This window comes from Gopherus evgoodei, chromosome 1, assembly GCF_007399415.2.
Source record: "Gopherus evgoodei ecotype Sinaloan lineage chromosome 1, rGopEvg1_v1.p, whole genome shotgun sequence".
Classification (NCBI taxonomy): domain Eukaryota; kingdom Metazoa; phylum Chordata; order Testudines; family Testudinidae; genus Gopherus; species Gopherus evgoodei.
The window spans coordinates 149488236-149501430 of record NC_044322.1 but is presented as its reverse complement, the minus strand read 5'-3'; the positions used below and the strand labels follow the sequence as shown (position 1 = coordinate 149501430).

General features: G+C 36.9%; 1 protein-coding gene across 11 annotated transcripts in view; it reads left to right on the top strand.

The window, feature by feature from the left end:
• DMD (dystrophin) overlaps window positions 1-13195 on the top strand; it is a 1715077-nt gene that overhangs the window by 1101018 nt on the left and 600864 nt on the right. For 10 of the 11 annotated variants that reach the window (XM_030575515.1, XM_030575505.1, XM_030575489.1 and 7 more), the window contains one exon: window positions 9851-9952. In XM_030575515.1, coding sequence (XP_030431375.1) covers window positions 9851-9952 — 102 coding nt within the window. Of the gene's footprint in view, window positions 1-5349; window positions 5355-9850; window positions 9953-13195 lie in introns of those variants that run through there. The other variant, XM_030575541.1, reaches the window with a different exon arrangement.

Genomic DNA, 13195 nt, shown 5'->3' with positions numbered 1-13195 from the left:
TGGCAGGGCATACTCAGCAAGGGATCCTTGGCTTTGGAACTGCCTTTCTTTGTCCACCAGAGATTAGGTTTTGCAGTCTTCAGGGTGTGCTGCAAGACCCATTTGTGTTTCTAGGCATTTCTCAGAGGAAAGAGAGGCTATTTGGGGGAAGACTACTTGGCTGACATGAAGGGAATGGGTTTTTCTAGGAAATCGTTGGAAGTTTGAAATGTCAAGAATAACATCTTGTTCTCGTAATAAGTGGTGGGATAAGGCTGGGTTTATTTTTGTTGTGTTTATCGGGGGAAGTACAGTCTCTCTTTGGCATCTCAGTTTTATTAATAATGGATTATTGAATGACATTTAGAGCACTGGATTAATGCTTTATAAATATAAGTAAATAAATACAGGTGACTTACAGATGACACAGGGCAATTTGATAGTATGCAACTACCCTGGGTGAAATCCTGGCCCCATTGACTTCAGTGGAGCTAGGATTTCACCCCACACACCTTATTATTTTTAAACTTTCTCCCACTCTTGGGTCTGTGCTCTCTTCCATGCCACACTCTGTTCTTGTAATATCCTTTTATTCTTGCATAAGCAAGTTCACCCTCTTCTCTCTCACATCTGTCTTCAAAACACAATTTTGTGAAGGCTATTTATGTCAATCTTCCTCCTAATGATATTGATGTTATTTAATAAATAATACATTACCTGCTCTGCTAGGTAATGTATTCTGCCTTCATCACCTGGTGGCTCAATGTGTGTTAGGTATTTTCTGTTATAACCCTTCAATGTGCAGATCCTGCAAAGGAATCCAGGTGGGGCCTGTATGGAGTCCCCTTGGGGTTACAAGCTTCAGCTCTAATTGGTAATGTGTTTGCAGCAGGAAATGTGCTTCCTTTCTGTTTTGTATAGAGAACACTGAATAATAGCCAGCTCATAACTAAGTAAAAATAAGAATGTCTTAACATGCTTATTGATGTTTAGTGATAGTGTAGGGAATTCTCACACCTGCTACAGAGTTTCATATTTCATTTCCAAGTACAGACAGTATTGCATTAAGAGTTCAAGAAGCAGGACAGAGTGGAGGACTCTTGCAAGGTAAACTGGTCTTGCATAGGAGAGCTTACATATAAGATGTCAAAAATAGGGTTATCCAGGCTATGAGAACTTTTTCTAAACCATTTAAGTATTTACTGTGATTACTCTTGAAAGCTGGATGCTGTTTAGTGACAAGCCTTCCCCATCTTGGTTAACTTTTTTGATAATTAGCTTTCTTTTTACTTCACATACTGAGAAGGCTTAAAATGAAGAAGACTCTCTAGGAAGTGAAACTCATGATATTTTCAGTAGCAAATTGCCCTCATTTCTGATGAAAGATTTGGCCTTGGGAGCAAATATGTAGCTGATTTCATCCACATGGACTCTCCAATTATTTTAGACACATAGTGAGAACTCAGTTCTGAACTCAAAAGCAAGCATGCAGAATGTATGCTCCCTATACAGAACGAAGCTGTAGAGGGCTAGAGTAATGGATATCTAGGATTTCATTTCTCACTCCTTGGGCATTGAGGACCTCCCAGCGCTCATAGGTAGCATTCTCAATCAATAACGAAAATAAAGGTTGATTTCTTCTTTCCCTTTGTCTTTTTATGATGATCTGGAGAGTCTCACATGCAGGTTCTTCTTATCAGGAAAGGTGTTGGCTGAACTGTAAGAGAGTTTAAAGAAATGATGACTGTTCATAGAACCACCATTTTGTTGGTGTCAGGAACACCTTTAGAGTTATTTAATGTAGGTTTTCATTAACAATATTTTATAAGGAAACATTGTCGCTTTTATAGAGTTATACATAGATTTTATACATAAGTGTTGTTTATTTTATTCTCTATAGCTTGAAACTTCTATTTGCAAGCTTGAAATTAAATATTCCCTTGCCTTTAATTTGCACCTTGTTTCCATTTGACATTTGAGAGCTCTTGCCCATCAGCATTGAGTTTCTCCACCAAACGTGCTGCAGCAGCACTGTACATGTAGACATATAAGTTCTGGAACTAGGGGTGCTCAGGGTGCTGCCACATCCCCTGGCTTGAAGTAGTTTCCATTATATACAGGGTTTATCGTTTGGATCAATGGCTTTCAGCACCCCCACTGTTCAAATTGTTCCAGCGCCCTTGTGTAGACATGCCCTTAGTGTGCGTGTCATGTCTTCCATTCTTTTCTTCCCTTCCCTTCCACATAATCCAGCATGCTTTATATTTCATTTACTTCTATTTTACTGTAAAAGCATTGTGATGATATAATGGGAATAGGAAATTATTTGAAATTTTCCAGAGCTCATTCAAAGTATATCACTGCTGGTTTTCTTTATTTTAATTCTTTTTTGTGGAAGAGGTAGCTTTTAAAAATCAGAATAAAAAGTCTTCCTAGTAATAACATTGTGAGGGAAAAAAAGATGTAAAATACAAAGAACATTCCTTGTCATCTTACATAAATTTGAAGATGTTATAAGTGAAAATTTGGGTCTAAGTTAGCCCAAGTTAGTGTCCCTTTAACTTACCAATTACGTAAAAACTAAAAACACATAAAAGAACACACAGCTCTTAACATTGGATATTATTGATTCTCTTGGCAACATCTGCCAATTCTTAAAGTAATATATACACAAATTATGGGGGACAAGCTGCAGAAATATATCTTCATAATGCTCTCTCAAGTGATTTATTATAGACACGTTATTCAAGAAACACTTTTCTGAAAATAGTATATCAAGAAAAATCAACAAAACAGTGTAGGGTCAGTAATATAGTTTTTAATTTTTTTCTTTTACCTACCTTCAAAATTCATCATTCTCCAGACAATAAATGTCTAAAGGTAATTAATTCCATTAATAAGTTTGGGAGGAGGAGCAAGCTTCGTACATGAATGTGAACATTAAAAGACATCAAACATCAAAAGAAAAGGGACAACAAACTCGGAGTCAGGCAGTGTTATATAAATAAATACATGCTTTTAAATTCAGCTGAATAAAACAACAGGATTTTGTCACTTTTGTTCAGGGAGAGAGTGGGAACTGGCCATTTTCTGTGATTTATTCTACTCCTTTTCTTAGCCAAAGCATTATTTTGAGATTAGTGGGACATCCATTTAAGTAAAGATATTCTTAAAAAAGAAGACGCTTCTATGGGGTCCTGTGGATTCTTTGATGTATTTGGTAGTCATTACTGAATAGCTTAACCCAATCTGCCTTATGTCCTGAAATATCAGACCTTTTCCTCAGATTTAACTAAATCCTAGTATTGCACCCTTGTGAGACATAATAGCAAAAGAAGCCTGATTTGTAAAATGAATAAGCTCATTTAGCCTCAGGGGTATTTACAACAGAATGAAGTCAAAATTATTTATACTGGTCCATCATTTTGGTATTTGAAGTAGAAATTTCTCAAAATCCTTGCAGTATTTATATTTAGTTCAAATGCCACATGGATATTAAATATACATATATATATAGAGAGAGAGAGAGATTTTAAATATATGCTTGTGCTAAGTTCAGCTACTCCTCTGAGCTGGTGGTGGGATCATTCCACACGTTTACTAGTGCTTTAATCAATTAAAAACTGCTATTTTTTAATTCAATATGTATAGCAGAACAATCTGGCAGATATGCTGAGCATTGCATCATGCTAATTTTGGCTGTTTTAAATTGTCTGCTTCCATTCAAAAATGATCTCCTTCTGCCTGATTTAAGGGAAACCCAACAATGTTAGCATAAACAAATATTTGCTACCAAAAGAGCTTAGCTTCATGATGTTTCATTAGGAATAAGTAATGTAGTTCAAGTTATCAGGAAGAGATCTTTATTGAACATGCAGTCTCATGCAGTCTCATATGCTGATTAAGGCCTGCATTTGTCCATAGTAGCCTGGTCTTTAGGATATGTCTACACTGCAGTTAAAAACCCACAGCTGGCCCATTCCAGCTGACTCAGCCTTGTGGGGCATGGTCTGTGAGGCTGTTTAATTATAGTGTAGATGTGTGCTCAGTGGGTGCCCGACCCCCCTTACCTCTGGTTCCGCCTCTTCCTGCCGCTGCACTGCCTTCACCCCACCCCATTCCACTCCTTCCCCAAGTCCCCACCCCATCCTACCTTTTCCCACCCCAGCCCCGCCCCCTTCCTGCAGGGTGGGAGGGTCCTAGACCTAGGGTTGCAGCCTGAGCCAGAATGTCTACACCTCAATTAAAAAGCCTGTTAACCCAAGCCCAAGTCTGCTAGCACAGGCCAGCTGCGGGTGTCTAACTGCAGTGTAGACATGTCTGCATGTAGACATGTCCTGAACTTCAGATGTCTCATTGCACTAGACTCTGCTGAAATCTGATCCTCTTTCTAAAGTTCCAATCATCACACTGCATTTGAGATTCTTCCATCCAGTAGTTCATCAATTAATATTACTAGATTCATCATTTTTACTATAGTAGCCCCATTTTGCTATGTGCTGGACAGAAATTTAATAAAAGCTGGGTTCTTCTACGAAAAACTTACAATCCAAGGCAATTTGGGATTACAAAAGATAGTCAATACAGTTAAACTTGTGATAACCAGAGAGCTACAGTTTTAAGCCACCTCTATAACAATATCTTTCCTAGATATGGATGTTTGACAGACCACAATACTATTTCATGTCTAATTAAATAAAGCCTCCTGTCTTCACATCAAAATATACTTTGTGGTCCAAGTCTGAAAATCTTGTCAAAGTTTTTTAGAAAATGAAGCCCTCTAATTTACTCCATAGTCCCAAATTTGATAGGTTTGTTTATCAAATGTCAGTGTGTGTCAAGCACAGTAAAGTAGTGAAAATTTCTAATTAAGATCTTCTAGCTGCTGTTTCCCCTTGAAGAGAGCTTTTCTTTCTCTCTCTCTCTCTTTTTTTTTTATTTATTTTAAATGAGTCTCAGCTGCCATCCCATTAAAAGGAAACTACATTTTTTCCTTGAAAGAATGACTGACTGGAACCTACTGTACTAGCTTTCAAAATTTTATTTCTTATTTTAAAGTTATAACTCGTTTTCCATTTTAACTTTGTATCTCACTTTTAAAACATAGCTTTAACCATGGTTGGCCTCTCTATATGTATGTGTACATAATTTCCACACTGACTTCTCTACACTGGTAATTTCATCCAAAATGTAATCCACTTTTGTTAGCATTGGTTCAGTTTCATTGCTCTAGTATAAACAAGACTCTGTTAACTCTGAAACTTTTACCACCATGTTCATTCAGTCAGCAAGTTGAACTGACGTCGTACTAGAAATGCTAGAAGTTAACAGAGTCTTTTCTATGCTTGGGCTGCCATAGACTCATTGACATTAAGGTCAGAAGGGACTCTCCTGATAATCTAGTCTGACCTCCTGCATGTTGCAGGCCATAGAACCTCTCCCATCCTCTCCTAAACTCTGGCTGAGTTACTGAAGTCTTCAAATTATGCTTTAAAGAGAAGTTACAGAGAATTCACCATTTACACTAGTTTAAACCTGTAAGTGACCCCATGCTGCAGAGGAAGGCGAAAAAAACCCCAGAGTGTCTGCCAGTCTGACCTGGTGGAAAAGTCCTTCCCGACCCCAAATATGGCGATCAGTTAAACCTTGAGCATGTGGAAAAGACCTACCTGCCAGACACCTGGGAAAGACCTCTCTGTAGTAATTCAGAGCCCTCCTCATCTTGTGTCCCATTTCCAGTAGTTGGGGATTTTTGCTACTGGCAGCTACTGATGGGCCACATACCCTTGTAAGCAGTCCTATCATACATCCCCTCTGGAAACTTATCAAGATCAGTCTTGAAGCCAGTTAGGTTTTATGACCTCATTTGCTCCACTTGGAAGGCTGTTGCTGAATCAGTTTTAACAACAGTGATATTTTTTGGATAAAGTTCTATGGAATAGACATAGTCTGTGTTTGTTCTGTTGTTTTTTTATATGTTTGAGAGAGAGCAGGATTTCTAGTCACCAGACATATTTTAACCTGACCTATGTTTGATAGACTTAATAGGCAAATCCTATAACTAGACCAACAACACAGTTACGGGTCCCTTTAACAGGCAGTTCACAAGATTCCCTAATGTGAAATTCCAGTGGAATCACTTACATTTTAGATGGTGAAATGTTTTGTGTTGAATGAACTGGAAAACGCTGCACCTGTCCCAAAGCATGTCTGTCAATAAACATAAAGTGGATGTGGTGGAACTTTCAGGACTACATGGTATATGGACTTGCAACAGCACTATCAAAATTATGGCTTTGCCATCCTGTAAATGCCCAGCTTTGCCCTTGGAGGGCAGCCTGGACAATTCCCATTAACTTCAATGGTAGCATGGAGTATACATCCAAGGGCAAAGTTTGGCCCTATTTCTAATCTTAGTTTAAATTATGGTTTTAAATTATATACCCACAAGATGGTAACTGCTATCTTCATTTTGTTGTGCACTGACTAGTGGAGTCTAGGTCAGAGTTGCAACTTTTTCTTCTCTTTGGGGGACTGAATGGTAAAATGAATCCTGGATGCACATTTAAGACTGTCTACTTACATTAATTTAATGTCACCTGTCAGACAGACCTGAACTCTAGTGCTACTTGGTACTGTGCTGGAATGCTTGTTCATTGATGGACAGAAGCTGTTGAAGGTTTATTTCTTTCAAGCAAGGAATAATTCAAGGAAAACTTTTCTTGAAAATATTTCATGAACATCAAAATTAAAAAAAAAAAATGTTTTCATCTGGCATTTGTAACCACTTAATTCATATGACATTTTTGGCTTATGATGTTTGTACTATGTAGCAGATCGCAAAATAAACTGGAGGGTCAGCACAAATGTAAGACTGTGTGCAACTTTTGAATATCAGCCCAAAGAAGCACAAAGCATTGAGGATAACATGAAGGGATTTTTTCTTTGACTGTGTAGACAAGAAAAGAATTCATACAGAAAACAACACTGGAACTATGCATCATGCTGCGTTTAATACACATTTGAACAATGGAACTTAACTTTATCTCAAGATAATTGACTTTGAGATATTAGACTTAAAAATATACACTGAAAAATACTTCCAAAAGACAGTTAAAACAAAAGAAATTGGTAATTTAACTTCTAAGTATGTTACATTTTGATTACCCAGCTATGGAAAATTGTAACCGTTCCCTATTGGGGAACTATATATTTCCTATATATTCTTTCCATTTTTTATGTAATGCAAAATACATGCTACTCACCAACATGTGACAATAACAAATATTTTCTTTTAAAATAATATATGTGGTGTGTGAATATATGGCTACAACTTGTAGTCTTTTTATGCTAAGGCCTTTTGAAGCCTTTTTTGCTGCAGAATTTGGAGTGCCATTTTCTACCATTTATAAAATCTTCATTAAGTCACTTTTAAATTCTATCTTTACCTCCACTTTAAAAATAAATATATAAAAGATTAGACTATGTTGTGACAAAAAGGAAAAGAAATCTAACTCTGATAGAGAACTTGAACTAAAGGTGAAAGAAATAAGTAAGAGAAGGAACAGTGGCAGAAAGCAAAACTAGATCTGCAGTGATTATAGTGCTGAGGAGTAAGACTCCTTATTGAATCACAGAAATGTAAGACTGGAAGGGACATCAGTAGGTCATCTAATACAGTTCCCTGCACCCATGGCAGGACTAAGTATTATTTAGACCATCCCTGACAGGTGTTTGTCTAACCTGCTCTTAAAAATCTCCATTGATGGAGATTCCCCAACATCCCTAGGCAATTTATTCCAGTGCTTAACCACCCTCACAGTTACAAAGTTTTTCCTAAGGTGCCCTTGCTGCAATTTAAGCCCATTGCTTCTTGTCCTATCCTCAGAGGTTAGGGAGAACAATTTTTCTCCCACCTCCTTGTAAAACCTTTTATATACTTGATGACTGTTATGTCACCTGTTTTTTTTTCCTCCAGACTAAACAAACCCATTTTTTTCAGTCTTCCCCCGTAACTCATGTTTTCTACTCCTTTAATCATTTTTGTTGCTCTCCGGTGGACTTTCTCCAGTTTGTCCACATCTTTCCTGAAATGTGATGACCAGAACTAGAGACAATACTCCAGCTGAATCCTAATCAGCATGAGTAGAACAAAAGAATTATTTCTTGTGTCCTGCTTACAACACTCTTCCTAACGCATCCCAGAATGATGTTCACTTTTTTTGCAAGTGTTACACTTTTGATTTATATTTAGCTTATGATCTATTATAACCCCCAGATCCCTTTCCACAGTACTCCTTCCTAGGCAGTCATTTCCTATTTTGTATGTTTGCAATTGATTGTTCCTTCCTGAGTACTTTGCATTTGTCCTTACTGAATTTCATCCTATTTACTTCAGACCATTCCTCATCTGGAATGGAGATGGAAGCAGAGTAACTTGAATCAGTGAAATGCAAACATATTTAAAATGTCCCTGCGAGAAATTTGATAACTTTTAACAGTCTTTATTTTGGACTGATAAATAACATAAGGAAATATAAGTAAGAGAAAGCAATGGACTTTTAGACATCCATCAAGGGTAACTTTACTGTACTGTTCAGAATGTTTTGCATGTAGATTTTCAGGCAAGAATTGTGGACAACTTTTCTATTGATAGTTGGAAACTGAGAAGCGAAATGGTCCTTTGTTGTGGTTGAGAATGACATTGATTTGAACAAGAGATATGCAGAGCTCAGGGGGAAAAAAGTAGCATTTTTCAAATTTTCGTCAATGAAATGATGTGCTTCAGCCCTTAGACTGAAGCTATTGGGATACAATTTTTGTCCTGTCAAACTAATGGTAATTCAGATTGCAGGTAGAAAATAAAGATTGAAAATTGGTGCACAGCTAGTAGGATTGTGTGAAGGAAATAGCTCATTTGAAAAGCTGCTGGTTCAGACGAAACTACAAAATGGAGAAAAAATGAAGAACTCATTCAGATTCCTCAGATAATATTTCAGTGTTGCATTACATTCATCATCCTTTACAAATAGTAATAATAATATTAATAATAATACTCAAAAATGCATCCCTTAGAACAGGATGTATGGTATGATTCTTCTTTCCCCTTTTCTGTGCAGATGCTTTTTTTCCCCCCCAAATTAGCTACATGCAGTGTTCCCCCTGTTGCATGATTTTGAAATCAGCTGTTATACACTACCAGCCTGGGATGTAAGTGTCTCTGGGTTGGATGTGTTCAACACTTGAATGGGAAGTTTCAAGGAGATTTAAAAAAAATGCATTAGGAAAAGGTTTTACTAATTCAGTCAGTGTCATTCTCCTTCTCAGTAATAATAAATGTTTTAGTGTGGCTTTAGTAGTTACTGTGCTGCTAGTGTGTAGTTTGTAACATTGTTTTGGACTCATCAAGGTGAAAGTTTCATTATAATGTATTATTAGTGTTGCCTTAGTTACCCAACAGCGTTCAACTTGGTCACATGAATAAGGTGTCCACTACCACATGGGCAAGATAATCTCTACTGCACTAACTTCTAATATCAGCTTCTTTTTTAAAAATATAAAATAAGGCAACAAGACTGAGTTGTTCAAATTAGATTTCAAATGCCTGTTCTTTCTAGTGTGAATTTGTGCTGGTTTCTGTAATTCCATCTTATTGAGCCCTTAATGGGTGAAGGGACAGATCACTATTTATTTTACTTCTTTTATTCTATCCTATTCGTGTTTCATTTTTCAGTGACCCTCTTTGTCCCGACACCATCCATAAACAGAAACTAATCTATTGGGGGTGTGTACAGCCTCCTATGGAACTTTAAGACTCTGTGGTTTATTCTTGAAAGTAAAGCTAATTTCACACTATTTCACCCCCCCACAGGAAACTGAAGCAGCAGTCCAAGCTAAACAGCCGGATGTGGAAGGGGTTTTGTCTAAAGGGCATCATTTATATAAGGAAAAACCAGCCACTCATCCAGTAAAGGTAATGAAGCAACTTTTAGTAATATCCATTACCACATAATGGGTTCTGTTTCCCCTGTTGTATGCTTGTCTTTGATGTCGTCTATTTAAAATCAGTGAAAGAACTTGGAAAATAATATTGGCTCTGTTATGCAACAGCACAGGCAGAAATAATGTTATGCTTACAGCCGGAATTATCTGTGCTCTGTGATACTTAGTATTCCTTTCTGCATTGGTGTTCACCCACCCAGTCAAAAAAGTAGTTCACCTTAAAAACATAACACTACAGTGTGTGCTTACCTCACCATGAACATAAGACCATTCTATTCCAAATGAGGTTTACAGGCCTCCTGTGGAAAAAGTTCTTTTATTTTTTGTAGAGGGAAGTAAGAGGCAGAAGCAAGAGAGTCCCATCCTCTAGATATTTCCTACAGTAAGGGGAGGAGGATGAGGCCAACTCAAACATCTCCTCTTCTACTGGTCTCTGGCAAAGCACAGGCAGAATTGCCTTTGAAATATAATGTGTTTTGTTCTTGTTTGGAGGAGAAGGTATTTTGTTAGGAAAGGCTGACTGCTGTCTTGTGGGAGCTCATTCTCAAATTGCTTTTCCTGGTATGAGTATCAGATTAAAGGTTATATCAATAGGGAACTGAGGCAATAGGATAATTGTCTCTACCTGCTGGATAGAGCAGGCCACCAGCATCCTCCCCATTACAGTCCAGCTATTTTTGAATTTGAAGATAAATGAGGGATGGAAGCCACCACTCAAACATCACTGTCAAACATAGCCATAAAGCACAATCTTGTGACACAAGCTATTCCATGTCTGTTGTATTACTTATATTTTTGTATCGGACAACAAATTATCAGTGGACACTATGATTAAATGTTCTTAAGAGCATCTAACAGTGGCTTATTGATCAGTCCAAATTTCTACTACAACTGACTCTTGCGATAGCAAGACTCATTCTCGTATTTAAAACAGCACAGGTCAATAATGTTATTATACCAAAACTGTTTGTCCTTGCAAACAAAGTTATTGTGACTTATATTCTCTGTAAGGTCGCATACTTCCTTTTTCGTTCTGCAGCTTGTGCTTAGTTCTTGTGAAATATATTTGCAGTTTATTTTTCTACCATTTATAAAATCTTTGTTAAGTCACTTTTAAATTCTACCTTTACCTCCACTTTAAAAATGAATATATTTTTATTTAATAATATTTTTGTTCCTTTTCTTTTCTTTTTCTCCAAAGAAACCTTTGAGAACTGCTTTCTTTGTTGGTATTCCAGATTTTATTAAAACTATCAATATTCCTTAATAGTTAAATTGGAATCTTTTAGAAAATACCCAAAAAGGTGAATTCAAGGTGATTTTAAGCTAGTGCAGTGATGAAAGTGCACAGCCACAAGGCTTTAGACTGTGTTGTTCAGTGTTCTTGGCTTCAGAGGAGAGCTATTATTATTGGGAATAGGCACATGTCACCTGTGCACGCAGTGGATGATGGAACAAAGGTCTCGCTGTGATCATTGCATTTACACATTTAGTCTGACTGCAGTTATAATCTTAGAAGACCTTATGCCATATCTTAATAAGTAAGGTGTGAGCACCAATAACAATAGACTACAATTGTGTGCTGCTGTAGATTTTAGTCTGTGTTAGTTTGTGAAACAAATTATTTTGTATGCCCAGGAAGCATGCTTTGTCTATCCATTTTATTTAGAGATGTACAAACTGATTCCAATAGTAAAATTCCTAGAGATATTTTCTAATGGAATGAAATTACTGTATTAGATGTGGTGAATGCCAGGTGCTATTATGTAATTTAAAACAATATTGTCTCTTAAGCAGTAATTTTAAGGATGACAGTATACAATGTGCCTGTGCAGAATCCTTGCAAGTTAATAACTATTTGTGGAGTGTAGGGAATTTCACTTCTGATCCACTTCTAATTGCATTTCACTTTTTTCATTACACTGCCATTCAGTTAATTGACCAACCTGTGAAGTTAATTTCTGTCTCAGTGACTATCTGGTGTACAGTGAGTAATAGAAATGTGAACATACAGTGTGAGAATGTGAAATTGCTTTTTTGATGTAGTTTTCCTAGGCTTTCACCTGTTTATATTGAGTGCCTCTTTGTGGTGGTTTTTACTGAGTAAATTCCAGTACCAATCACCATTTGTAAGTCCCAAGAAAGTCTTTATAGGTAATGCAACAATTCCTTTCTCTGCAGCAAAGGTGCAGTTGAAATTTTATATCTCTTGCTTTATATTAAATCTCCCTCCCCCAAATAGCTATGTTAAAAGAACATTATTAAGGTTGCAAAATAAGGCACTGAAAAGTTAGAAAATGTGATAATTCAGGTTGCATGTGCTGCCTTAATTTGTCCCTCCCCAGCGTATATGCATTATGACACAGTCTTTAATTGAATGACAAGTACTAATTTTTCCAAAGAGCCCCCTACTTCATTTTGGGATATCAAAAAACATGCCCTGTGCCTTTTTCAAGTCTCTGCTCCAAAGATTGGGAAGCACTAGAGCATTTCACAGTCTGACATTGTATGTTCACATTTTTTAACATGAGCAAAACAACATACTTCTAATTTATTGGAGGTAAATGAACCATTTTGGCTGAAATTTTCCCAAACAGTTCAGCCTGAGGAAGACGCCTGATGTGGAGTCTCTCAGCTCAAGCGTTTAATATTTGGCAAAGTTATAAGCAACTGAAAAGAGAGTCTTGTAATGTCAGGCAACTTTAATAACAGGCGCTACTGCCAGGCACATCTGTAATAAGTTAGGAGTAAAGCTACTTTTTGAAATATAAATATTTTTGTTAAATATCAATGCACTTAAAGTGTAAACAGGTTTCATATTAACATGCGTTCTGGTTTGGACAGGCATGGCAGAGGGTACTCCACCCCTACGTTTGTTGCGATTCATATGTGTTTCTTCCCTCATCTAAGTTAAATGAGTCTGAAATTTTACAGAATATTTTTCAGATGAAAAATAATTTGATCAAGATATTTGCATTACATTTCTCTCTCATCTAAACTACAATGGAAGTGGAGAATTGTATGGCATGAATTTCCCAAGAATAGGAAGCATAATCTCTCTTATATCCTGTTAGAAATGCATATAAAAGGTTATCCCTATGGTGAAGTGAAACTAACACAATACAGTAGCTAAATACTGAAAAGTAAGTGACCTTTCTCATCATTTTGTTTTGTCAATTTCAAAAGCTGCCACCCAGTTGCTTCACACCTACTT